General features: G+C 35.2%; 1 protein-coding gene across 2 annotated transcripts; it reads left to right on the top strand.

Annotated features, from left to right (window-relative positions):
- The first annotated feature begins 523 nt into the window (after window positions 1-523).
- CCDC81_2 (Coiled-coil domain-containing protein 81) lies at window positions 524-25931 on the top strand. Of its 2 annotated transcripts, XM_051210954.1 has the most exons (12): window positions 524-602; window positions 638-696; window positions 732-888; window positions 3051-3307; window positions 8585-8667; window positions 11396-11481; window positions 15141-15259; window positions 16962-17474; window positions 19910-20082; window positions 21530-21713; window positions 24527-24753; window positions 25510-25931. In XM_051210954.1, exons 1-12 carry the CDS (start codon window positions 566-568, stop codon window positions 25772-25774), a joined length of 2160 nt encoding a protein of 719 aa, XP_051070980.1. In that variant the 5' UTR covers window positions 524-565; the 3' UTR covers window positions 25775-25931. The 2 variants fall into 2 exon arrangements, with proteins under 2 accessions (XP_051070980.1, XP_051070981.1); XM_051210955.1 differs by lacking the exons at window positions 11396-11481; window positions 15141-15259; window positions 16962-17474; ... (2 more) ...; window positions 24527-24753; window positions 25510-25931 and adding an exon at window positions 10821-10975.
- The last annotated feature ends 952 nt before the right edge of the window (window positions 25932-26883 follow it).

Raw genomic sequence — 26883 nt, 5'->3', positions numbered from 1 at the left:
AGCTTAAGATTACATCCATCCAGACTATGACACAATAACGCTCGCACAAAATCCGTGCAGACTATTTCCATATCAGTTTCAGGAAGTTACGAAAGTCCCTAACAGAGACTATAGTAACGGTACTCCTCGTCGAATCTTTTAAAGGAGAAATGGACTATTACTCTAACACTATATTATCTAAGGGTGATTACTCCAGGTGTTCTGTGATCATTGGATTAGTTCGCTCTTCAGTTTTCAAGAGAAATACGACAGGATCCTTGTATCTACATAATTAATAACACAATCCAACTACTCTGGTGCAGATCTCATAGAACAAGCTGCTTAACCATTTTCCTAAGTAAGGTGAAATCTAAGTTTATGTCAATCCAATAGAATTCCTAGACTACTCTCGATTGACGATACAAGATAATAGGAATTATATCTTATACATACCTAAGTTGGCTGATCACAAAGATATTGAACATTGCTACGCTATCTGGGATTTCAAGCTGTATATTTTGTTTTATACTTTCATGTTGTTGACCTTCAGCCTCTGAACGTATAATGCCACAGATTTGATTAGGAAATGACGGGTGAAGATAAACTTGGGATATTCATTAGAGGTAATATGAGATTTCTTAGATGTTAGCTCAATAAGATGAGGACATATGGCAGGAACTGTGTTTATATTTACGAAAAAAGTTGTTAATGAAAAAGGTTTACCTCGATAAACTTTATTAGAAATGTTTTAGTGTGTCAAGTTTTCGAATCTTGGGATTTTTGGATTCAGTCACCGTGAATTGTTGCTGACAGATGGTGTCTATGTTGGAGTTCACAGACCTGTATTTTTATTATCAGAGAAGTTATGCCAATCTTACGGTATCGTTCAACGGAAGTATGTGATTGAAGGTAAGATATTAGGTATATTTTGCAATCCCTAATTATTTGTTTTCATGCAGAAATGACAAATTTTGTTTGAGGTGTCCCGGTCGGAAATGGCTTTATAACCTAATTGTCTTTCGACTAATCTACGCGTCGTTAATGATAAACGTGCCGACAGCTTTAATGTTACCCAGGCTCCCAACTTTGGGTAAATTTTGGGGAAGTCCCCAATGTGAAACAGCCTTCTCCAAAGTTTATTGAAATTTTGGGGATATGGCACAAAAACCCCAAAATTTCCTCCAAAGGTGCCAAATTTTCCCCAAAATTGGGAGCTCGGGTAGTTGGTCGTCCTATTAATAATTTTCTTCAATTGAATTATGTAGAGCTCGATGTGTTTATTATATTTCAAACATGAGTGTTCCCATAATCTTTTCAGCCATACATCTTTACGTGGTTTTTCAGTTCATATTATTATTAGAAATTATAGAACATAAGTGCCATGCTTACGCTTTGAGAGCGACCCACTCTGTTGTTGTAAACCTGATATCAAGCGTCCTACTTATAACGCCTTGATATTCCTCAAATTAACAGTCAATCAATATCACAGATATAGGTGAATATATGTATCTCAACAACAAATGATATCAATGTAATTAAGATGATCCAGCTGTTCAATTTAAAAAGTTGTACGAGTAGCTAAACACGTACAACAATATATTAAGAGTCAGTAGTCGACTCCGTACTTATATCTAGTTCACTTTACTAAAATTAATGTCTTACCAAGCGATCAAACCCAATTATATATATATATATATATATATATATATATATATATATATATATAATATAAATGCTACGTTAATTTCAAGCTATGAAGGTCTATACATTTGACTGTGGAGGTTATTCATGTAATACAACGTCTGTCTCAATCAAAATGTTCGCATATTATGATCAACGGTATATATATATATGATCTCGAAGCTAAATTTTCAGTTGGATACTACTTTATATTTCACTGCAATCCATTCACTGAAATCACTGGTGGTAAAACATTTGTATGAAACATATTTGGAATGAGTTATATCCATATGTAGATAATAATTTTCCTAGTAGTACTACTTCATTGAACGCATGAAGAATACACGTGTCATCTCAATGATAAAAATAACAAATAGGTACTAGAAATGAAATCAATTTGGCTGTGTCCCTTTGCTATTTCAAAAAGTCATTAAATTATGAATAACATGGACAATCACACAGGATAATGAATAAATAAGCAGATAAAATATTGGCTAGCATTGGAATCCAGTACGCGCGTTTGTCCCTTTTTGGGACTGGTCATCTAAATGCACCTGCATCTCAGAGTTCATGTACACTCCGGGATTTGAACCCAGTACCGTTCGCGTCAAACGCCACCGCGTTATTCACTTAGTTACTGAGTCCAGAAAGCCAATAGCTTTTACAATGGGGTGAAGTTTAATTTATTTTCTATTGGTTGTTTGAATCTCTCCATTGATGTTCAGGACTGCAATTGATCAGTCGCTTATTGGCATATGTGCATCGTGTGCGGATCGTCTCTATATTGTCTTAAATTACAAGCATTATAAGCTAACCCCAATTATCTCTGCTTGTAATGCTTGTGGTTTAGGCCAAGATTGAGGCGATCCGCACACGATGTACATATGTCAATAAGAGACTGGTCAATCGCTGTCCTAAACATCAATGGAAATATTCAAACCACCGATATAAAAGCGAATAAGTAAGTACTTTACAAAAAAACCAGACAAAATTGTCTTTCTTTTGTCAGAAATTATACTTTTTGAACACATCATATTTTTTTGCTTAGATTTAGAAAGATGTATGTTTGTGACTACTCAAACGTTTTATAAAAGATGTGAACATTTAAATTTTTCCCAAAAATGGCAGTCATGTATGAGCTTTATGTACTACAAATGTAATATAAAAATTCATTATCTATTTATTGCGTAAAAAATAGCTAATAAAAAGATTGATTTGCACAATATCATTTCTTTGAGTTATAATCTTTCAGTTTTGATGTTAACTGAAGCTTTCAGTACAAATAATTGATTGAAGCAATAAAGTACATATTGCTAGTTTGTTTTATATTTTCAAATAAGAATTAAAGTGGAGGAATGTCTTTACAACTTTTTGCGTTTTTATTTTCAAAGGATCAGTTCCATTAATTCAGCTCAACTATAGTGAACTAAGCTCACAAATATTGGTGCCAAGAGAACAAATTGAAGATTGTATACAAAATGTTTGTGCAACATTAGGTCAATACTTGTATCATGAAAAATTTGCCGAAGTTATATTTAATGATATTGGAAAGTTACGTATAAACAAGAAGAAGTCGAAATTTTGTTTCTTCAATAGTTTCCTAAGTGAACTTGATAATACTGGAAGGCTGGCTCAAACATTTCAAAATGTGAGTTGATATGAAATGGTCTCTCTTTTTATGAGAATTCTAAAAATGGAGTGAACTTTTGAATGTAATCTCCAGTTTCTAAGAATGCAGTATAAAGTATAATAAATCAACTGTGTCCTATGCTTCTTTCTAGTTGCTACAATGGGTTCTTTTCCTTTTGTCTCGAGGCTCCAAAGCTACGGCCCACCTTATATTCCTGTTGTAATGTTTTCTGTAAATTATGTTTTATCCGCTTTCAAATTTTTTTCCTAATCTCATGTATCAGATGGTTCTTCTTTTACCAGAGTAGGTTATTACTGATGATCTCCGGCCAATAGATCTAGATTATCATGTGTAGACAGCTGTTTATTATTACATATACCTTTCTGATAATGGTCGTAGTTGTTCTCATAATTTCAGCACCGTATAGTAGAACTGTTTTAATGTCCGTATTGTAGATTAGAATTTCGGTTTTGATTGACAGTTTTTTTCCATTTCCCGTCTGATGCTAAACTCCATCTGAAATGCAAGTGTAAGCTGTCTTTTGTCCATAATTTTGCAATTCAATCCCTTGTAGGAGTATCGTGTGGTCGTTGAGATCTTTTCAGATATTCTATGATCGTGAAGAGAATTTCACAAGCTTTTCCGATTCACAGTGTCAAATTTTTCCTAATCAGGGAAGTTGATGTATGGTGATAAGTTCCATCTGGTTAGTTTTTCACCAATGATTCGCAGTGTCACAATTTGACCGATATGTTACTGATTCTTACGAAAGTCAGCCTATCGATCTAAAAGTAGGAATTCTACGAAATCTTTTGTTCGGTTCAGTGGTAATCTTAAAATTTTTGCTTTGCTACCGACGGTAGTGGGATTGTACTCTAGTTCTCTTTTCTTCAGTATGTTGACAATGTATCCCTGTTTTCATTTTTCTCTACTATTTTTCCTATCCAAGTCTTTCTGAAGTGAACGTGGAATATATTTGGAGTTACTTCTATATCTGATTTCATTGCTTCAACTGGTATGCATTCTGTTCCTCCTGCCTTGCCATTTTTGATTTATCTGATGGTCTTAATGATTCCTTTTATTGTTGGTAAGGGATAATCTTCAGGGAGGTCTGTGTGCGCTATTTTGATTTCTAGTGGTTTCAGCTGAGCCGTTCTGTTCAGAAGTTCTTCGAAGTGCTCTACCTGTACGTTTCTCTGATCTTTATCCTTAGTGACAAGTTTTCCTTTGTTCTCGACTGGTCGCTCAAGTCAACTATATTTTCATGCAAGCTTTCTGGTTGTAGCATAAAATTTTATCATATTTTCTTCGTTTCGATGTTTTTGCGTTGTAATTCCCAGGCTTTCTATATATTTTTGCATTTCAACTCCAATGCTTCGCTCGTTATTTCACTTCTGTTTATTCGTCCTGTGCCTTGACTTTCTTTTCATTTTCTCGGCTGTTGTTGATTTTTGTTTTGTTTTTCCTATCTTAACTCATGGCGTCTACAGAGGTCTGCTATTTATGACAGTGTTTTTCCCAGCTCATCACCTGGCATGTTGAACCTATTTCTCCTTTAACCCCCTGCCAGTCCCAGGGCAGAGTTTAAGTGGTTCAAACCATTCTTTTTAGTTGGTATTTAACTGATGAGTTTATTTTTATGAAGTGACCCTAATCCTAGCCCTCCTCGTTTGTTCGGTTGTGGAGCTGAAAACTAAGTGTTTTTTTCACCCGTAGCCCTTTTAGTGTTAATCCCAGTCTCAAGACCAGATAAATGTGGAGGGTTGGACATGAGTTCAGCAACCGCATCCCGTAGAAAACAATCTTGCTAAAAACACCTCAACCAGAAAAAATCATCTAAGCCATTTTAAACTCTGCGCTGAGAGTTGAAGGATCTTCGTTTAGAAGAGTTATGACGTCTCATAGTAGAAGCCAAAAATCACAAGATCGACGCCCCTTCTAGCAGCCACAGAAACAATTAATAAAGGTGCATGGAACGCCCGGACATTATGGGAGATTGGAAGAACCAGTCAAATTTCCACGGGAACAAAAAGATACAAATTGGTGGTTTTAGGAAAACTTGAAACCCACTGGACGCGAGGTGATCAGAAAAAACAAGCATCAGGAGAGCTGCTGTTGGACTCTGGTCATGAAGAAAAAAGCGCTTCACACACACAAGGGATTTCATGGATGCTGTCCAAAGAAGCACGAAGAGCACTTATACGATGAGAATCTGGCGAATCCAGAATCATAGAGGCATTCTTTGAAACGAAAAAGGATAGGATTACAATGAATGTTATTCAGTGTTATGCACCTACCGGTGATAACAACTACGACGATATAAATCAGTTTTATGAGAGGCTGCAATCGATCAAATAGAAGTGTCCTAAAAAGAACCTGACCATCCTAATGTGAAACCTAAACGCCAAAGTCGGAATAATCAACACCGGGTATGAGGTTATCATAGGAGGACATGGACTGACTGTGAGAAATCAACGAGAGTGATGAGAGATTTGCAGATTTATGTGCGTTCAACAAAGTTGTTATAGGCAGCATTATTTTCCCCCACAGACGCATACACAAGGCTACAAGTGTCTCACCGGATCACACTACACAGAATCATATCGACCATATTTGCACCAATAAAAAAATCAGAAGATCCATTGAAGACACGAGAATGAGGAGAAGAGCTGACATAACTTTAGATCACCACCTGGTTGTGGCCAAGATGAAGCGAAGGTTAAGGAAGCACAGGACAACTAGTAAAGCAGCATCATAAAATGTTAATGCCACGTCCATTCGGGATACAGACGGACTCGAAGAACTGAAGATAGATCTCAGTAACAGGTTCCGAACCTCATAGGATCAACTCAAAGAACAGGATATTACTAAGTAGGATAACAGGGAAGGGATCAAAGATTCACTAATGTGAACATGACAAAAGGCTCTCAGCCTCAAGAAACGTTTAGTCGAAGCTCTGAAACTACTTACGTGGGAATAGCCTCAGATCATCAACTGCTGGTCGACAAGATGAAAATAAAACTGAAGAAGCACTGGACAACAGGGCCGGCAACATCACTAAACTTTAGTAGAACTTTTCTTCGGGATACTGACAGACTCAAATAATTCAAGATAGCCCTTAGCAATCAGTTACAGGTAATTCAAATAGGCAATCACTTCAACATGTCATGAGGTTCTGGGCCACAACAAACATTATCACAAGGAATGGATCATTGTTGATAAACTGGATTCAAGAAATAAGGAATAAGAAGGCAGCAATGAATATCAACCGAACAAGAACAGAGGAAGTTAAGGAACAAACTGAATACATAGAAGCAAACAATAAAATCAGGAAGAGCGTCAGAGCTGATAAGCAGAAATACATGGAAGACCTAGCAATGACAGAGGAAAAAGCTACAAGAGAAGAAGCATAAAACAACTATATGACACAACGAAGAAACTAGAAGGGAAATATAGTAAACCAGAGACACCAGTCAACGACAAAGAAGGCAAGCAACTCAGTGAGATTCAAGAACAGAGAAACAGATGGGTCGAACACTTTGAGGAATTCTTGAATCGACCAGCTCCACTGAATCCACCGAACATCAAAGCAGCACACACAGACCTTCCTATAAATTGCACTCCACCAATGATCGAAGAAGTCAGCATGACCATCAGACAAATCAAGAGTGGGAAAGCAGCAAGACCTGACAATATACCAACCGAAGAACTGAATTTAAACGTAGAAGTAACTGCAAACATGCTCCACGTTCTATTCAGGAAGATTTTGGAGGAAGAACAAGTGCCACTGACAGACTGAAAAGAAGGATACCTCACCAAGATACAAAGAAAGGAGATCTGAACATGTGTGAGAACTTCGGAGACATCACACTACAATCGGTACCAAGAAACGTTTTCAACAGAGTGTTGCTGAACCAGACGAAAGATTCAGTAGACGTCCAGATTCGAGATCAACAGGTCGGATTCCGTAAGGATCGGCCGTACACAGACCAAATCGCGACACTACGAATCGTCGTTGAGCAACCAATTAAATGGAACTCGTCACTACACATCAACTTCGTTGACTATGAGAAGGCGTTTGACAGTGTGGATGTGAGAACTTTATGGAATCTTCTTCCACAGTATGGTGTACCTGAGAAAATCCCCAACATCATACGGAATTCATATAATTGACTGTATATATAATCAAAGAAGCAGATATTCCTAATAGAAGCTTTTTTATAAAGCAAGCAAAAGTATAGAGATGATGAGGTAACAGTACATTTTTAATTATGAAAATTGTTCGCTGTATTTTCTGATGGTAAAAGGAATAATTGTTCTATAATAAAAAATATTTTCTTTACTGTTTAGTAACCTAACAATCGATGTCGTTTTTAAAAAAAGACTTTGTCGAAAGCTCTCTGAATGATTAGGAACCTGATTTTTTGGATTTTCACTGCTGTTGTAATACCAAACGAAATTTCATGCTACTAAAAAAGCTTGATCTATAAATTGGATATATGAACTCAAAGATATCATGGTTTTATATCTTAAATAGGTTCAACATATGCATCCAGTTAATGATGCTAATTTTATGTAGTACGATCGAAAATTTGATCACAAATAATCTTGTATTCGAAACAATTACTTTCTTAAATAAAGTTTTAGTTGATTATGTGTATTGATCATATCAGATTTGAATAACTTTTGAACGTATTATTTTGTAGTCATTCAAAACTACGTTATACAAATATAGTAAATTCTAAGACACATTTCGTGTAACCTTTAATTTAATCTGCAATGTTGTGAATAATGATTAGTACGTGCTACATCAACTGCTCTTCTTAAAGGATACATAAACAGTAGTAGGATGTTAACGTTGAGCATTATTTTCATTTTCGTAGCGTAGGAAAACATATTTTTGTTTTTACTATGTGCATTTATAGGTCATAGCCTCAAATTTATCAGTGACAAACAATTCTATTACTAACACTAAAGATGTCGGTTACTATGGGCTAATAATGAAGAATGCTTTGATCGATAATGACTGATCATCTTTAGTTTCTATATATTTTTTGAACTCATACAATGGTTTTTTTAGATTTTGAATATAATAAGTGCTCATGAGTTATTGTAATAATGATAACTTTGATACATATTTTTGTCGTTTGATTTATAAGTATCTGGCATTTCTCTCGTTTGATTTCAAACTGAAGTTTCTACGAATTTCTGTAGCCACATTAGTTTGTTCTACACGATTAAATAAGAGTTTAGTATTGTAAATTATCAAAAGGATGTAATTGTTTCTAATTTTAGCGTCCAGAATCTTCTGATGGTGTAACAACTGATCGATCAGTGTTGAGCAACAGAAGTCATGGATCTATTAGTTCTGTGAAAAAGTAAGTTATGGCGATTTGATTAAGCAGCGATGATATATTCAAACACTATATGTCTCGTTGTATGTCTTTAGGATTGGTATGAATTCTCTTACTAATCTTGGTAAAATGAGAAGCGTAATGGAAGCAATCAAAATGATAAAGAAGTCTATCTATTCTAATTAAAGCCTGGTGCCTCTGCGATTTTAATGCTTCGGTGTTTACTATAAATTTTTAACTTTTGTTTTGAGTCAGTCAATCTTAAAAAATTTAAATTGGATACTATTTTTTGGAGTTTGTTACTTGCTTACTTGCTCTTGTTACCTCTTATGGAGGAGCATAGGCTGCCCACCGGCATTCTACGTCCAACTCAGTCCTGGGCAATCATTTTCAGTTGTTATCCATCCTTTTGACGTCTGCTTCCAATTCTTGACGCAGTGTGTTCTTTGGCCTTCCTCTTTTCCGTTTCCTTTCAGGATTCCAAGTTAGCGCTTGCTTCGTGATGCAGTTTGATGATTTACGCAATATATGTCCTACCCAACTCCAGAGTCTTTTCCTAATTTCTTCAAATGGAAGTTGATTTGTACTCTCCCACAGTAGGTTGTTGCTGATGGTATCCGGCCAACAGACATTCAGTATCTTGCTCAGACAGTTGTTTAGAAATACTTGTACTATTTTATCATGGTTGTGCTAGTTCTCGAGTTTTAAGTCCCGTACAGTAGAACTGTGTTGACGTTCGTATTAAAGATTCTGACTTTGATACTGGTTGACAGTTTTTTGAGTTCCATATGTTCTTTGACTGTAGGATGCTGTCCTTGTTTTGCCAATCTTTACCTTTACATCTGCATCGGATCCTCATTGTTCATTGATGACAGTGCACAGGTAAGTGAAGGTTTCCACCTCTTCCAAAATTTCCCCATCCATTGTGATTGGGTCGGTGTTCACTGTGTTGCATTTGAGGACCTTTGTTTTTTCCTTGTTGATGTTGAGGCCTGCTGCTGCAGAGATTACTACCACACTGGTTGTCTTGAATTGCATTTGTTGGTGTCTATAGGATAGGAGAGCCAGGTCGTCTGTGAAGTCCAAATCGTCTAGTTGCATCCAAGCTGTCCATTGTATTTCGTGCTTTCCCTAAGATGTACAGGTCTTCATAGTCGAGCCAACCACCAGAAAAAAAGAGAAAAAGGGAGAGTAGACAGCCATGTTTGACTCCGGTCTTCACTTGGAATGCGTCTATCAGCTATTTTCCATGCACGATTTTGCAGTGAAGTTCCTACTATGGATTCCGTTAAATGTTGGGGATTTTCTCAGGTACACCATACTGTGGAAGAAGATTCCATAAAGTTCTCACATCCACACTGTCAAACGCCTTCTCATAGTCAACGAAGTTGATGTGTAGTGACGAGTTCCATTTAATTGGTTGCTCAACGACGATTCGTAGTGTCGCGATTTGGTCTGTGTACGGCCGATCCTTACGGAATCCGACCTGTTGATCTCGAATCTGGACGTCTACTGAATCTTTCGTCTGGTTCAGCAACACTCTGTTGAAAACGTTTCTTGGTACCGATTGTAGTGTGATGTCTCCGAAGTTCTCACACATGTTCAGATCTCCTTTCTTTGTATCTTGGTGAGGTATCCTTCTTTTCAGTCTGTCAGTGGCACTTGTTCTTCCTCCAAAATCTTCCTGAATAGAACGTGGAGCATGTTTGCAGTTACTTCTACGTTTAAATTCAGTTCTTCGGTTGGTATATTGTCAGGTCTTGCTGCTTTCCCACTCTTGATTTGTCTGATGGTCATGCTGACTTCTTCGATCATTGGTGGAGTGCAATTTATAGGAAGGTCTGTGTGTGCTGCTTTGATGTTCGGTGGATTCAGTGGAGCTGGTCGATTCAAGAATTCCTCAAAGTGTTCGACCCATCTGTTTCTCTGTTCATGTAGAGAACAAAATTTGAAAGTATTATGATATGATTGAAGCAAGAAATTAACTTCATCGGGAGAAAAATCACAGCTTTTTTACATAGATTCTAGGCCTGGGTTATTCAGACCAATTTAAATGGTTTTAGAAATTTGGTCATTGAGCAAGCGATATACATTATTATTAGAAGTTTGTATTTTTAAATGAGTAAAAAAGACAAATTCAGTATTTTTACTGGCTGTTCGTTATTCATTGCTCACAGCTTCATCAAAATGATGGTCAACCAGAATTTTAAAAAATCTCAATCTGTATCAATTCATTCACTCAACAACGCAGATTTACTTAATACGGGAGAACTTTGATTGGATATAAGCTGAGATTTTTGTAAATTCTGGTCTACTTTTACTTTAATAAAACTATTACCATCCATAAAAACACTTGACTTTTTGTTTTCACTCATTGGAAAATACAAATTTCTAGTAGTAATATAAATTTTACGTTGTCTAATGAAATGGCTTAAACAATCGATTTTATTTACTTTTAATTTTACTGGCCATTAGTCAATTTTAGGAAAGTCAACTCTGTGTTATTAAGATCTAAACAGTCATCCTTGGTAGTAACTAGATTTTTTAAAAGATCTTCTTCATTAAACTGTAGGTTAGAGGAAAAGTAGTCCACTGATTGGTTTATTTTATCGAGACCTGTTTAAAACACTTCAGATTACCACTCCGATATTCTACCATGATGATTTTTAAACTGAAACAATAAAACAGAAAAATCTACTGATTGTTCACAAATCTATCTTTAACGTACAGTTATTTAAAATTTTTATTAAAGGAGATTAGCAACCATAGATGAAGATAAGCCTTCTACATCTCCTGTGCCTCCGTTAAGTGAAAAAACACATCAATCTAAGAGACAAGGTATGTATTGATTTATTATTACCAAAGTGTTTTTAAAGGTTTATGATCTGAGATGTTTTGAATCTGCAAAGCGCAAGGTTGTATGAATTTATGTATGATATTTATAGAAAACTTCTTTCAAATCTTAGATTTAAGCTTATCACAGTTATTTTAAAACTTTTATACTCCTGAAATTTAGTTTTATGAGGACAAATATTCAGGACGATAAAGAAGTAATAGGTAGATCACTCAATAAATCAGCTATCGTGAATCCTTGGCTTTGATTTTTTAAAGCATGTAGAAGTAGCATTGTGAAATCCTATTTAAGAAAATAACCAGTGACAAAAAGTTAGAAACAGGGAATTCAGATCGACATATTCAGCTGATATTAGTGCACAAAGGAATATTTAGTTTTTAAAATATGTCAAGTTGAAAAGTGACTTTGGAATATAAATTCATAATAGTTAGTTACTAAATCATATGTTCATTATGGCTTGATCCTTCCTTCATATAATTCTCACAAAAGGAGTATTGTCAAGGTGTTCCACCATAAAAGGTAAGTCCCCACAGTGTTCCAAGTTCTTGAAGATGGGCCAAAGTAATTAGTGAATATCACCAAATGATATGCCACACTAGATGGTTGAGAGTGTAATCGAAAATATTGTCTGATCAAATCCTATAAAACTATACAGGATCGTGTTCTAAATACTTGCCCTAATGTTTCTATGATATTCCGTTGAACAAGATTAGGGTTTCAAAAAGGTTAAAACAGGGCTTTAGATAAATTCACAACTAACTGGTCACCTGAACCTACTACTCGAATTCGCTCTCAGGTCATATAATTGGTACTCAATAGCTGAATATTTGTTTTTTGTGTACTTGATATTTTAAGGTCACAATGATTAGGTCAGTATTTATCAAACTATTGATTATTTTGTGCATCTCCTTTGGAAACTAACGTTGGTTACTAAACAGATATGAATTTTTACTTTGATCTTTACTATATATAGTTCAACTATGGTAGAGTTTTAGACTCCACTATTTTGTAAAGCATTTGCTGTCCCAAAGACTAACAATAACGTACCACAGCAACAAAACAGTTATTAAAAATATCGTTCAGTTAGCATACGGCTAATAACTGTTACTATAGTTTTTATCACTGCGTGGTAGTGATCAAAGCTCAGGAAATCTGTTCAAACCGGTACTGCATTGCATACTTTCAAGTTGTCCTAGCTGACAACAGTAAATCAATCTGAAATAGATAAGAGGAAGACCAACTAATAAGGATTATAGCACTATCGATATTAAGAGAATGAAACAAGGGAGCAAGCGCTGTGTGCACTGATAAAAATGCCTTTAGAGTCTAGAAGGAAATATTGAAAAGAACTGAGAAGTGTATCTATACTATTTCTCCATATTTTCCCAAAATGCATTTTGAGGTTCTCATGGATCTCAAGTTTGCTTACTCCTACAAGGCTCATATCAGTAAACAGTGACTTAATATATAGGTAACATAATGTGTCCTAACTTTTCTTAAACTTTCACCAAAAATTTACCCGCCGGTTAGTATGATACGTCAAGTGGGAGTGTAGACCTTACTAACAAATCATAAACCGCTACTGACAGATTTTGGATCCAAGAAAAGTATCCCTGTATATACAGCAAACCGTCTACAGCGATGGGCAATTACCTTGTTGGGCTATGATTTCAAGGTAAAGTATCAGCCGACACCGGATTTTGGACAGGCAGATCCCTTGTCAAGATTGATTGGCTCCCATGGAAAACAAGAAGAGGAGGTGCTTGTAGCTGCCGAAGATGTTAAGGCTGAGGTTCACACAGCATTAGCAGACGCAGTTTCCGAACTTCCGGCCACATCCGAAGTCATTAGAGAAGCTAGCAAGAAGGTTGTTCGCCGTTGTATATTCAACATGTGGCCTTCATCTAGACCACATGGAGAGCTGCCGCAATATTTTCGTCGACGAGATTCTTTGACAGTTGTCGACTCGTGCATCATGTTTGGCCACCGTATCGTTATCCCCAGAAACCTACGAAAGCAAGTCCTTAAGCAGTTCCACAGCGGGCACCCTGGGATAAGTAAAATGAAATCACTGGCTCGTAGCTTTTCATACTGCCAGTCAGTGGACCATGATATAGAACAAAAATGTCTCAGTTATTGGTCCTGTCTAGAGGCTGCAAAGAATCCACATAAATCCAAATCACCAAATTTGACAGTAGCTTACACAATCACTAAGAAATTTACAAATTTCCGATTACTTCCATAGAACATTTCTATCTCACTAGTTTTAGAATATACTCATAATCATTTGAAAACTTTTGTCTCTAATATCCGTGTAAAGGAGAGTATTCCGCCGTTACTTTATAGTCAAAAGTATTATGTAACACATTTATTGTGAGATATGTAACTGAAGGGTTTCTCCACTTGAAACACGCATCGTTATAAATGTAGTCTAACAGTTTATTGAGTGGAATTTATAATTTGATGCCATTACAATTATTTTTCCAGAATATTGATTTGTCTTAAGATAACCGATCTATTATATTATTGACGGTGAATTTGATCTTTGTTGGGAGTTATGTAGACTATTATGTCTGGATTCTTTGGGGCCCGATCGAAGCTGCTACCTTGACGCGGTGGTCGGGCTTGCCTATCGTGATGACCCAACCGAGCTATATTGGCTGGAACATATGTTCCTGCAGGTTCTACCATGCCAGGCAGGTCGGTTGGTGAACGGTAAGACTAAAAGCAGCAACTCAAGGTCTGAGGGTGAAGTCGTACTGCTGACTGTAGAGGGGTGTGACAGCAGTAAGGTGTTTCCCTCGGACAACCAGCATGACAGCGATGCTGCCTTCCCACAAGGAGGGGTAGGGTTAGAAAAGGTCGACCCTAAAAATGTCACACCTCACCTTACCTCACGGATTTCCGTCCCCGGCGGTAAGGCCCTTTGAAGAACGGAGCTAACACGCCAAAAACCTTCCACAAAAAGGCCGTGCGCGACCGGCCTCAAGCAGTTGTCCCTTGGGCTCTGCGGTCACGCTCCCAGGTCGTCAAGACCAACACTAATCCAATTTTCTTTTCAGGTTCCTCAAGAAATACCCTTCCACGGTGTGGGCAGCCGGGAAGTGATATCAGCCCTCATACCCGTAACAGCACAAGAGACCAAGGTGGTCACATTCAAATCTTTCCTACACCTTCTAATACCTCTCTTACCTCCCCGACTAACCCTCCCCACGTCTCTTTATCACCTCGCATCGCTAGGGATTCTTTGGGGAAACTAGAATTAGTAGTTAAAAACAAGATTTGGTTCACATAACTTATAAATGTACAAGTACACTCAGCTTCTGACTTTTTCCAAGTTTCGCATATACTAATATTTTATATATATTCTTGCCTCTTGGTCTGATGTGCAATAGCGAAAACAAATCCTATTTTTGCAGAAGTTTTAACTTATTTTTTCTTGATGATTTGAATACTAAGTAAAAGAAAATAAGCCAGCTTACTTTTTGCAACAAGTAGGTTATTTTGACCATGTACCGCCCTACGGATAACTACAGAAAATCAGATTTGTTAAAGATTGATGCACCTATAGGTAATAAACTAATGAGAAATATTTCGTATACTTCGTTTTTTGGCAAATGATACTTTTTTTTCTAATCCATAGATGATCAGTCAAGTACCAGTGATAAAGTTTCATGGATAGATGATCGTGATGTTGTAAAATGTAATACTGATTCCTTAGCATCTTGTATTCATACTAGTCCAATACATCGAAACAACCAAGTATGTGAACATTAACGCAAGAATTTTATTGTTTCAGTGTTTTGATAGTTTTTATTATTATACTTAAAATGATTCAGTCTCATTCTTAGAAGTGACTAATCAAATCACATGAAGCAGGGAAACTATGAATAATCATCAAAAACATAGTTCGCATATGAAATATTTTGTATATGCTTTTTAGATCAGGCTTAGTTAGCTCTGATGATAAATAATTGAAACACTTGAAATACTAGTATGTCCTTTAACTCAACAGATGTTGATTTGTAGAAATAGCGAAGCAGAGAAGTAAAAATGTCAAGTACATAGAATTATAGCATGTTTTACCTACTGTCGTTTAACATCAGATGTATGCTGTTCATTTTTTTTTGGTAGCAAGTAATTCTTACTGGAAATTTTCCATAATGGTTTTTGTTACTTCCAAAAAAACGTAGACTGTGTTTATATCATGTTTAAGTTATGTTACACTTGAAACACAATGGAGATTATGAACTCAATCACACCAAAATTACTTATACTAGGATTTATAATTGTCTCGTTAGGGATTTTGATAATTTTGTTTAGCTAGTGATATTCTGTAATTGTTGTTTTGTCATAGTCATTTATTGTCTAGAATTTTACATAAGTTCATGATTAAGTACAATGAAATTGTGGAATGGATGGTTATTTCATAGTTAAACGGTTATTATGGTGCTCATAATTTCAAAACACATTGTTTACCAATTAGATAAACAGGAAGAATATATTTATCAGTACTAAGAAAGGTTGTAATTTGCAAAAAAAACGAAATAAAACAATGACTCTAAAAACAATCACTTAAGTATTTTTGGTGGTCGATTAATTAATTACACTGCAATATCATTTGGTTCAGTTTGCCTCCGGACAAGAACGATCACAATACTTCCATCCACAGTTTGTTGCAGACTATCTTCATACATTAAATATTATATTCCACTGTGCGGACTACAGGTTGTACTATTTCTGATCGGAAGACGTGTTTTATGTAGTTTTGTTTAATATTTTTTAAATTCACAAAGTTTTCTAATATATATTACTTTACTACTACAAGTTTTGACAGAAGGAATCGGGAAACCTAAAGGGCTTGAAATACTCTACATTCTTAGGTAGGAACCATCCAATTTTTTAAATGACACAAATATTTATCTTCCAAAAGTATCAAGTATGAAACCCTTTTGTCTTGTGTAACAGAAGTTTTGATTGTTGAGTAAATGTCAGGAACTTATGTTTTCTATCCCTTTAGAAAGTTGAGGAGTCAGCTTTTGAAGCAAATTATACAGCATAGATTATGATAATCGACTAATTATTGCTGACTATAGAAGATTAGCAATAAATTCTGGTTAAAAACACAACTGTAGATGAACTATATACTGAAATGAATTTCCCAAGAAAACGAATAACTGACCAAAACATGGCCCATATAAAATCATACTGCGAGTGAATTCATCTTAAAAATGTACTATAAGACGTTGCTGTTACTGACTCAAACATCTGATCATCAAGTTAGTAATCAAAATGTTTGTCAGTGGTCGCACCTTAACGCCAATCTGAATAGGAATACTGGTGTTGAAGTACTTAAAAACATGGGTTTAACAAAATTCTTATATATTCAAATTCATCATTTGGGATTGTTGAAAGATATATATTTATTTCATAACTTTTATCGTTGTTTGATCTAATTGTTTAGGTTTCAACAGTTGAGGAAGTACCGGAAATTGTCGGTCAGCATGAATCATTCCTAGAAGAAGAATCTAATGCGAATCCCACAATTTCAAGTCCACCTTCAACTGTTGCAGATAACCCTGAGTTAAATCAAAAAAGTTTCATTTCACCGGATTTGCCAAAACTTTATACAACCGATCTTGAACAGTATGTCAAACAGAGTTCAAAAGTTAAAAGTCATTGTTCTGCATCCCATACAAGTTCTAAATTGTCAGATTGCTCAAGATCTACACTATCAAGTGTACGCTCAATAAAAATTAATATTGAAGAACTAGAGAAAAGAATACCTAAGACTGATGACAATTGTAATCATGCATTAAGTAAAAATAATGGGTTATGTTATTTATGCCATCAGAGACGTATACGTAACATTCATATAGATTTAAAAGATGAAATAAAGAAGAGGGAGCAAGCCGAAGATGAACTTTTACGAATTTATCAGCTAATGAGGGAAAATAATGAAGCTAAACGAGAACAAGTAAGCTTTATGATTATGTACCTACCTCGAAATATGTGAAGACAAAAGCGTTAAAATCCAGTAACCAGTAGATTGTAACATTTTGCTCAGTTGTATTGCAGTGAACGGAAACACCAATGGAGACAACCGAATGTAGTTGAATACAAAATTGCATTACGTCTTAGTAGAATCTGAGAACCTTACATTAAATATTTCTTTCGCAAAGTGTCAATCAATTGTCTCAGACTTGATTGTTCCTTCATTTTCACGCCAACCATCCTCTGTTCTCGTTCTCTTCTCTTCGATCTTCTTACCCTTCTGCCGCCAGACATTTGACGTTCAATTGATGATGCATACTACTTATATCTGTCGTTATCAGTAGCACACACCACAATCGTCCCACCTTTAAAGCAGTCATTCTGCGGTGGTTCATTTCACTGTGCCAATTTCTTCTTTTCTGAAGTCTGTGCCCCGCTCTGCGTCAAAATGTCGAGTCCGAGGCGCACGCGCTGACTATCATAGCTCCGTCGACCTGCCGAGCCATCAAAGTCCGACATACATCCAGCATCTCGGACGGTTGATGCCTGCGCTACACCGATCTGAGCCATCTACATTCGATGTCGTCTCAGAAGCCGAAAGTCCCACTGCTCTTCTCTGTCGGTAGCACCCTCTGCAGCCAGCGCTGCCACCCCAGAACATTCCGCCCTACACCATCTTCCCGCAGCCGAGAACAGAAAATAAGTGGTGTAGAAACGAAGGAGCAATCAAGTCTAAGACAATTGATTGACATTTCGCAAATGAAATATCTACTGTATGGTCCTTAGATTTTACTGAGAGATTCTGTAATTTTGTATATAAATACATTCTGTTGTTCTCACATTTGTGTTCTCGTTCACTACAGTATCTGTTCTTTTCCGTCCGAAAATGTTGCGTAGATAAATATATAAATACAAATGAATCATTTAATTTGCGAATCGAGCTCTTTTAGTAAAGTTATTGTTTGCTTTTAGGTATCGCCCCTTAAACGTAAAAACTTAAATAATGGTTCACTAATTGAAAGCGGTGATTTGCAAAATATTGGCTTGAAATAAACGAATAAATAGAACGGTGAAAACAACTGGAAATGATCGGAGACGAAACATGAGTCGTTCGTTTATTAGAACTCGTGAACGTGGTAAAATATTCCCTTCAGTAATGTTGATTTGTACTTACATAACCTAACATACTGAAATATTGATTTGGAGCATTTAGATAACGATGTAGTTTTTAAGCAAACAAATACAAAAAGAGAAAACTTTATTCAAAAGAAAGTAGACTAGCTGGCTACTTTTTATCCGTTATTTTGTTCTTTGCCGCATAATGCAGCTGCTTTTCTCATAAGACTGTCCGTAGTCTGTTTAGCATGAAGTTGATGACTTGAACAGAGGCAGTAGTTTGTTTATCACGGACTGACTTTAGCTAGACAACTACTTAAAACCGGTGCTTTTTATACACAGTCAATCCGTGGTAATAATTGAAAATTTTCCACAAGCATTCTTTTCTAATGTGTAATAATATTCACACATTCAGAAAGTTCACTTGGCTTTTCCGAACACACATAACTTGTGACGTGAGCAATATATCCGTCTCCGGACCACCCGACCAGTATACTGTGCAGGAGTTCGTCCTATTCTGTTTTATGGCCGTGAAACATGGTCTTTGGAAGTAGAAAATATGTGTAGGCCGAAGGATTTGATTATAGGTGCATCCGAACTATTTCTCGTGCTCTGTGTTATGACCAACTGGACAATGTTGAGGTTAAGCATGCTATACTTAGCAAGGTATTTAGTCGGTTGATGAGATAGTGAATCTTCATCGACTGGATGTGTTTAAGACATGTATTAAATATGCCCAGCTACCACCCACCTCGACGAGCGATACTTGTTAGTGCAGAAGCAAGCTGAATGAAAGCTAAGGGCAACCAAAACGAAACGTAGGATCAGTCTATGAAACCATTGACTGTTGGTATGAGCCATGTAGATAGGGGAAAACTATCTGGTTGGCATCCGCGCAATAAATACGATCAGGGGTTGGAGACTCTGGGTGACATGGCTCAGAACCATTGACTGTGGCGCAGTTGCATTCACTATTTATTTTCCCTCGATCTTGAATTCCAATATTCCTTTATACATACCTTTCTACTTTATTTTTCAAATCATATTCCCAAGATTTAACCTTTATTTCTATCATTACTACTACATTAATTAGATTTCTCTTGTTGTTTTCACCTTTCTAATCAAGTATGGCGACTTGGACCGACGTACATCTGTGCTAGGTTATGTGTTGATGTCTGTTTTTTGGTTATCTATGATCAAATATTCATAGATGCTTACTGATGGTAATATGTAAGTTTTGCTTGCGATGATTTATGCTGTATTCCTAAAAGTTAAGCGACGCTATTTTTGTTTGAATATCAGGAGAATTTACTCACCAGAAGGAATGAATTATGCAAGCAGGCAGCTTTTAATTTGGGTGTTGCTTGTTCTAAACGTATGAAAAAGTCATTTGTGGATCCTACAATCTATCAAACATTCATTATGGATAAAAGACCACTTACACCACTTCGTCAAACTAAACAAAAAGAATTGAAGTGAGTTTATAGCACCTCATCTACACTTGAGTCTGTATACGTCTAGTTTTATTAACCCCTTCAATTAACGTATTTGACGGACAGTGTCATTCGGTCAGTAATAATTTTTTAAATATCATCGTATTATTATCATGTTGGTATGTGGATTTATGCTTGATCACATGCTACAGCAAACATTAGACTGTAGTTAACGCTTCGTATTGTCTTCCGAAACTTATACGCTGTTGGAAGTTATCTAGCAACGGTTATGAAGATGAATAATTTACTAAGCATAGAAATTATCTCAAAGAAATCCTACTACAAGTTCAAATTCAGTTAGACTCAATTCAATCTAAAGTAACTGCATGATTTTATCAAGTTAAAATATTCGTCTTCAGTCTGTTTTTGTGTGAATTGTTCTTACTACATTGTTCTTGTTCAGTATTTATTACATACAATAGATCATTCAAACAGCTTTAAAAAGATGCATTATCACCTATCTATGATGTGATAGATGATTAAGCATCTTTTACAATGTTTTTATCTAACGTGTTCATCAAAGTAAGTATAATCAGATTGTTTTTAAAATGTGCCGTATGACTAAGAGTTTCTAACAAAACTAGATATTCGTAAGCTACTGAAATTTTACTTTGTCGACATGTCTAGAATTGTAGCTCGTGAGTTAATGTCTAATCTAAAAACAATTCAAAAAAACGAGATAGCACTAGGCGACTATTTTTTTATGCTTGAAGATATTTGAGAAATTCTCAAATTTTCTTCAACTCAGAAATAACTGGTATATAATTTGCTGAATGTTAACTATATTTGTCAAGCATTTAAGCATTATGAAGTCAACTCCGAACACCATAAAATTGTGTATCGTCATAATATCATGACATTTACAGAAAAATACAAAATTTAGCTGAATCCTTTATCGTTTGCACGATGACATTAGAGCAGCAAAGATCCACAACAAAGTTTTCAAGTTGAGAAATCTAAATCAATTGGTTTTTGTTTTATCAGATAATAATCTATGGACAGGAACCCAAGCAACCAAACTAAAATTTAATAAAATTGCCTATTCATTCTGTAACATACTTCAAATTTTGTGCCTTTTAAGCTTCTGCAATACTACTCTTTCATATCCATTTGTTCTTTTTGAATCTTATTTCCTGTGTTCATTTTCCTCCCTGTTGCCGTTATCTCATTAAATGCCTATCCCGCTTTTCTAATTGGAACTGTAACAACTCAGACTGATACACGGTTGTATCAAGTCCTAAGTCGCTCATGAATGAATCTACGGTTATAATATGAATATAAGTTACGCAACTGTAAATGTTTTGTAGTACTAACTTATTATCTTAATATCATTTCAATCACTAAGCTTCATGCTTAGCTATCATGTAAATGATTCTTTTTAGACCCTCTTTTTATGTATACCTAATTTATTTTTATATTTGAATTGAAGAACAGAACTTGACAATCAGGTTGAGCAACGGTTATCTGATATACATCATTTGAAAGAACAGGAACTTTATTTGGGCAAATTGGAGCAAGTTAAGTTGGTCAAAGAACTGGAAATTCAAAAAAGACGTATGTATGAAAGTAAACTGCAGAACCAGTCAGCATACAAAGAAGCGTTGGACTTCCAGGTTGGTAAATTTGTATTTTATTCAAAGAAACTTCAGGGTTAAGAATTCTGACAAGTGAATACCACACACTATTATACAACACTAAATAACAAATTTTGTTTGGTTTCTCATGGTGTAGTATGTGACCAAACTAACATTTTTTTCAAAACAACTTTACAAAAATTGATCAACAGACTAGCAGAAAGGTATTAAAAGGCATGAACAGTAAACAAGACAGAATGTGATGAGATCAAATATATAAAGTAAGCCGCAGTGGCTGCTACGACAATGAAATTCACTTTAAACATAAAATAATCTAACCAGTTAAACATCTAAATAGCGTAATAAATATCACTACAGATTATGTTATGAACACTAGAAACTAAGCATTTTAAAGTCCTATTATCATTATATTGACGCTTTTGAGTAACTCGGACATAATACCATCAAAAGTAGAAAAGAACATAATTAATTAATAACTGTATAATGTACTACTAGGACACAAAAATGGCAAACTAATGATGAAAATATAAGAGACTTGGATTTGAGTAGCAGTTAAAAATTATACTAAATGTCTAAAGTTTATGAGATTTCTGTAGGGATAAAAGTGAAAATCTATATTCTTTCTTAATCTATTAGAACGTCGGTGAATAATTTAAATTAATTTAAAGCTGAATAAACATAATATTAGTACTGGTGATATTCGACTAATTGAATATTTCAGCGTACATGATTCCATGTTTATTATGAACTCCAAATTTATCACGTTGAGTTGTGCTTATTGAGTTCTGTCTGTTATAAATAGAACTATTCCGGGAATTCTTAGGTGGGATACTTCTAATTATCATATTGGTGTCGTGATGGAGCCTGTGATTGGACACTTACTTGCTCACGCCCGTTACCCCTCGTGGAGGAGCATAGGCTGCCCACCAGCATTCTACATCCAGCTCCGTCCTGGGCTATCCTTTCCAGTTGTTATTCATCCTTTTGATGTCTGCTTCCAATTCTTGACGCAGTGTGTTCTTTGGACTTTCTCTTTTCCGTTTCCCTTCATGATTGCAAGTTAGCGCTCGCTTGCATAACTGAATGTATTAAATTCGTAATTCGTAATAAACCAAGTACGAAAGAATCGTCAATTATTCATAATACCACAGAATATTCCACTTAATAAGATTCAGGATACATAGTGAAGAAAAATTATGTTCAGTATTCCGATTGTCTAATTCGCTACCTGATAAGTAATATTGTATTGAGACATATTATTCTCCTTTTTTGTAAAGTCTTCATCGGTTTGAGAAAGTCGTTTTTAGTCTTCAAGGTACTTTTCTGTTGATAGCAAAAGATAGTGATCTCAAAAAAGTCTTTTGGTTTGAATTTTTATACGCTGAGTAGTGAATATTAACTTCAAATATGATGTTCAAGTATAAATATTTCGGAATTTGCGACAATATCATTCAAAGATCTTTCAAAAGCGAAACTTTACGATCCTTTCCTACATATATTGAGAATCGCATATATATGTCTTGCGTGTATATTCAAGTCAGATTGTATGAAGAACATGTTTGTATCATTTGCATTTTATATTTTGCGAAAATGTAACACAAGCGTTATAGGAATTTAGTTTATGCACCATTATAACCGGTTTACAAGAAGTAAAACCGATAAATAAAGAGAAAAGATGTTTAAGGCTGATAATGTAAGCTAACGTCGTACTAAACTTCAATTTAAAGCTTTAGATGAAGCTCACCTAATATCTGTGAAAATCTTAGTGGATCGGTCAATCTCGACACAAGCATATGGACATAAATCTGATCTCAGTGATTCAGTGAAATTTCTAATCGATAATTTCACCTGAGATACTACTGAGGCAACACAGTATTGAGTTTCAAACAAGTGAAGAGAAATTTTGAAAGAATTTTATTTCCATTTTGCTTATGGATGAACGTAAAAACGAGGATGTTGCTTATAATTTACACATATCGTAGACACCCTAATTATGTATTTAATATTTGTTCATGTGTACAAAAGCACATTACTTTGGTTCAAAAACCTGGTTTTTTCAGTAGTTGTCGTCACTAATGTATATCGAATATCCAGAGACAAGTCATTGGGGTGGGTAATCACATACAATACTTTTCGTTCTGATATGGTATATAATCCTATACCACGAATAAGGGAACTACAACCAATTCTCTGTTAAAACAGGCGTTTGTTGGGCTGTTCTTTTACTGAATATGAATATTATAAATGTACTTTTTAATAACTAATTCAGAAAGTCAATCGTGACATTTAAAAATTGTATTATTGAATTTGCTTACAGAAACTAAACGTCTTAGACCTTTATTTTACCATGCGAAATAACTCCCCCGCAAGTAATTTGATTATGATTAGTTTTTTTTTTCCTCAGTGAATATCAGAACTTAGTAAAAACCTTTTATTTTATTTGTTAAGTTTATTTATACAGTTTCTGAGCTGTACACAGAATGACCACATATACAGTTATTCACAAGTATTCTTAAATATTGCACAATAAATTTAATAGCTCTTTTTTATCTCGTTACTGTGATCAGTTACACCTTAATGTTATTTGAAGGCTTTAGTAATTTCAACTAGTATGTTAATTAATTTGTCAAGATTTTACCTGTCCCTTGATGTTAAATGCTGATTTCCTCTATTGGATCCCTAAACTCACATTAATTATGATTTAAGACATAAAATTGTAAGTATTCTCAATTACTTATATTATTACTCTTCAGTTGTATTGATTCTGAGACGTTTGTTTCAATCCTTCAGTTAAATTGAAAATATTTTTATTTTGTGGCCCCACTTTATAGGTAAAGCATAAACCGGAATATCTACCTAAATTTGAAAACAATTCGTTAGGATTAATGTTAAGATTGTTTGTGGATAATGATAAAAAATTAAGTGAACGTAACTTGATTGCAAAATCCGTTCAGGAGCATCAGTTGAAATCTATTGAGGAATTAAAGAATCAATTCAAAGATGAACAGCTTTATGAGAAAGAACAGGAAAAAAAGGTACTAAAACGTGTTCAAGATGAGTAAGTTGCATTTTTACTCTTCAAGCTTCATATCTTTCAGATTATCATTTGACTGAAATAATCCTTCAAGCAGTTTTGTCAAGGAATATTAATCATTCTTTTTATTATCAGCCGAAACAATTCAACAGGATAGAGCATCTCCTTCCTTGAATCATTAGATTAGGAATTACCACCAAGTGGCTTTTATTACAGGCAAAATAATCTTACATTTATATTATTCCATAAGAACATATATAAGCATAGGACTGGTTTCGATTGAGATCATGAGTCGATCAATGTTGAACCACCATTCATTGATTCATAATCTTAATCAAAACTCAACAATCTCCACAACCATATACTGATAGGACTAGTTTTTAGTTACTCAGGATCCACAAAATCTGCTTTCTCTTTCTATTATATATATTATTTTAAATAGAAACAAATCATAACACAGCCGAAAACTCGTACACTAGAAATTATCGTTTCTCACCACTTAGCTAATTTGTCGAAAATCTTTTAAGAGAGTAGTTAATGCTATCTGTTATATTGGCTGTGAAGTTTGGTAGACCCTCAGCTCTTGTAGATCTTCGAGAGTAAAGTAGTACGCCTGTAGTCCTAGGGACATCAGCTACTATCTGGCTTTCGACCTAAGATCTCTGCAAAATGTCTTCATCATCATGTAATGTCTTGTTAGGAATATGTTGTTATCAACATATTTTAATCTTTTTCAATATCCTTTATAAACAAAACTAATACTTTTACTTCACTTTTCAGTTTAGTTACTGATATAGTACAAAGAAAGCAAGAACAAAAGGCAATGCGACAATATTTACAGAATGAATGGCTTAAAGCCTCACAAGTAAAACATGATAAAGAGGTGCATGAGAAATTAAGGGATCAAGCCCAAAATAGTCTTTTGTTATTAGAACAAACTGGGAAGTACAAAAGATGTAATCAGTGTCAACGTAGTTTAGATAATGTTGGACAGTTTCATATGACAACAGATACTTATGTTCGTGGGAAACAATTTGTAATTTAGCGTTATTTTTAGAGGTACGACTGTGTTTCAAGGGACTTACTTTTGTACTTATCAAATAGAAATTGTATTCTCACGCATATTGCTTTATGATACTATGGTAATTACATTTTATTGTTACACTTTAGTAGTACTCATAATAAATAATATGACTCCTCAGGTTCTTATCCGTTTCTTTGAATGTAACCTGCGACTGCTTTAGTTGTCCTGACATGGAAGATGACTACTGAGACTTACGATATCAAAATATTTCACACATAGAAACGATCAGCATAATTCAGCTACGACTTACGACTTCGTCTAATTGTATAGGGATAGTTTAGGACAGTCAACGACCTGTACGAAAGTGAGACGAGGAATACTCAGAATTATTACTCGATGGTTGTTACCAATCAGCAATATGTTGTCTTAGGAAATAATGGGAAAGCTGAACTACTGAGGAACTCCAAACCTTTTTTTTAGCTCGAGTACACATTTATTGCTTACAAGTATGAAATTAAACCAGCTCAGAGTAAGGGCAAGTGCTAACGTAATTAAGTCACCGAGAAATAGTTACTTAAAGAAGTATTTCGGTGCCTGGGGTGAGAAAAGAAAATTGGTATATAGAAGGATCGAAGTTAATAGTGTTTATACGTGTATTCAGTTCTTTTTAGCGATCACGATTCGTATTGATCTGATGTGATACTCGATACGAATCGTGGTCAACTTTGGGGTTGTATCAAATGGATTCAAAGATAAACCGAGATTTCCGTCGTGAACATTAATTTAAATAACGTCATTATGGGTTTAATTGGAGTGACAATTTGAATTAAGGTACTTTACACTGCATATAAAGCTAGCCTCTTATGCCTTTATCGTTAGGGAACATCCAATTTCAAGTAGCTTATCGTATTTATCTAGAAAACGATCAATATTCAACACAACAAATAAGACGTAATCAGGCCTTAGGTTAGATTCCCAGATGCATGGTCGTAGATGAGCAGTACTTAAAAGTCTAACACTATGGCAAAACGACCTTTGAGTACTTTTAGATTTTTTGATGGTGATCTGGCTATAATCCACTCGTTTATGATTGCCGTAATTTTCTGTCCATTTATTCAGTAGTAATACTG

Source organism: Schistosoma haematobium, chromosome ZW (assembly GCF_000699445.3).
Source record: "Schistosoma haematobium chromosome ZW, whole genome shotgun sequence".
Classification (NCBI taxonomy): domain Eukaryota; kingdom Metazoa; phylum Platyhelminthes; class Trematoda; order Strigeidida; family Schistosomatidae; genus Schistosoma; species Schistosoma haematobium.
Note: the sequence above shows the minus strand (reverse complement) of the source record. Positions and strands in the feature narration are given on the sequence as shown.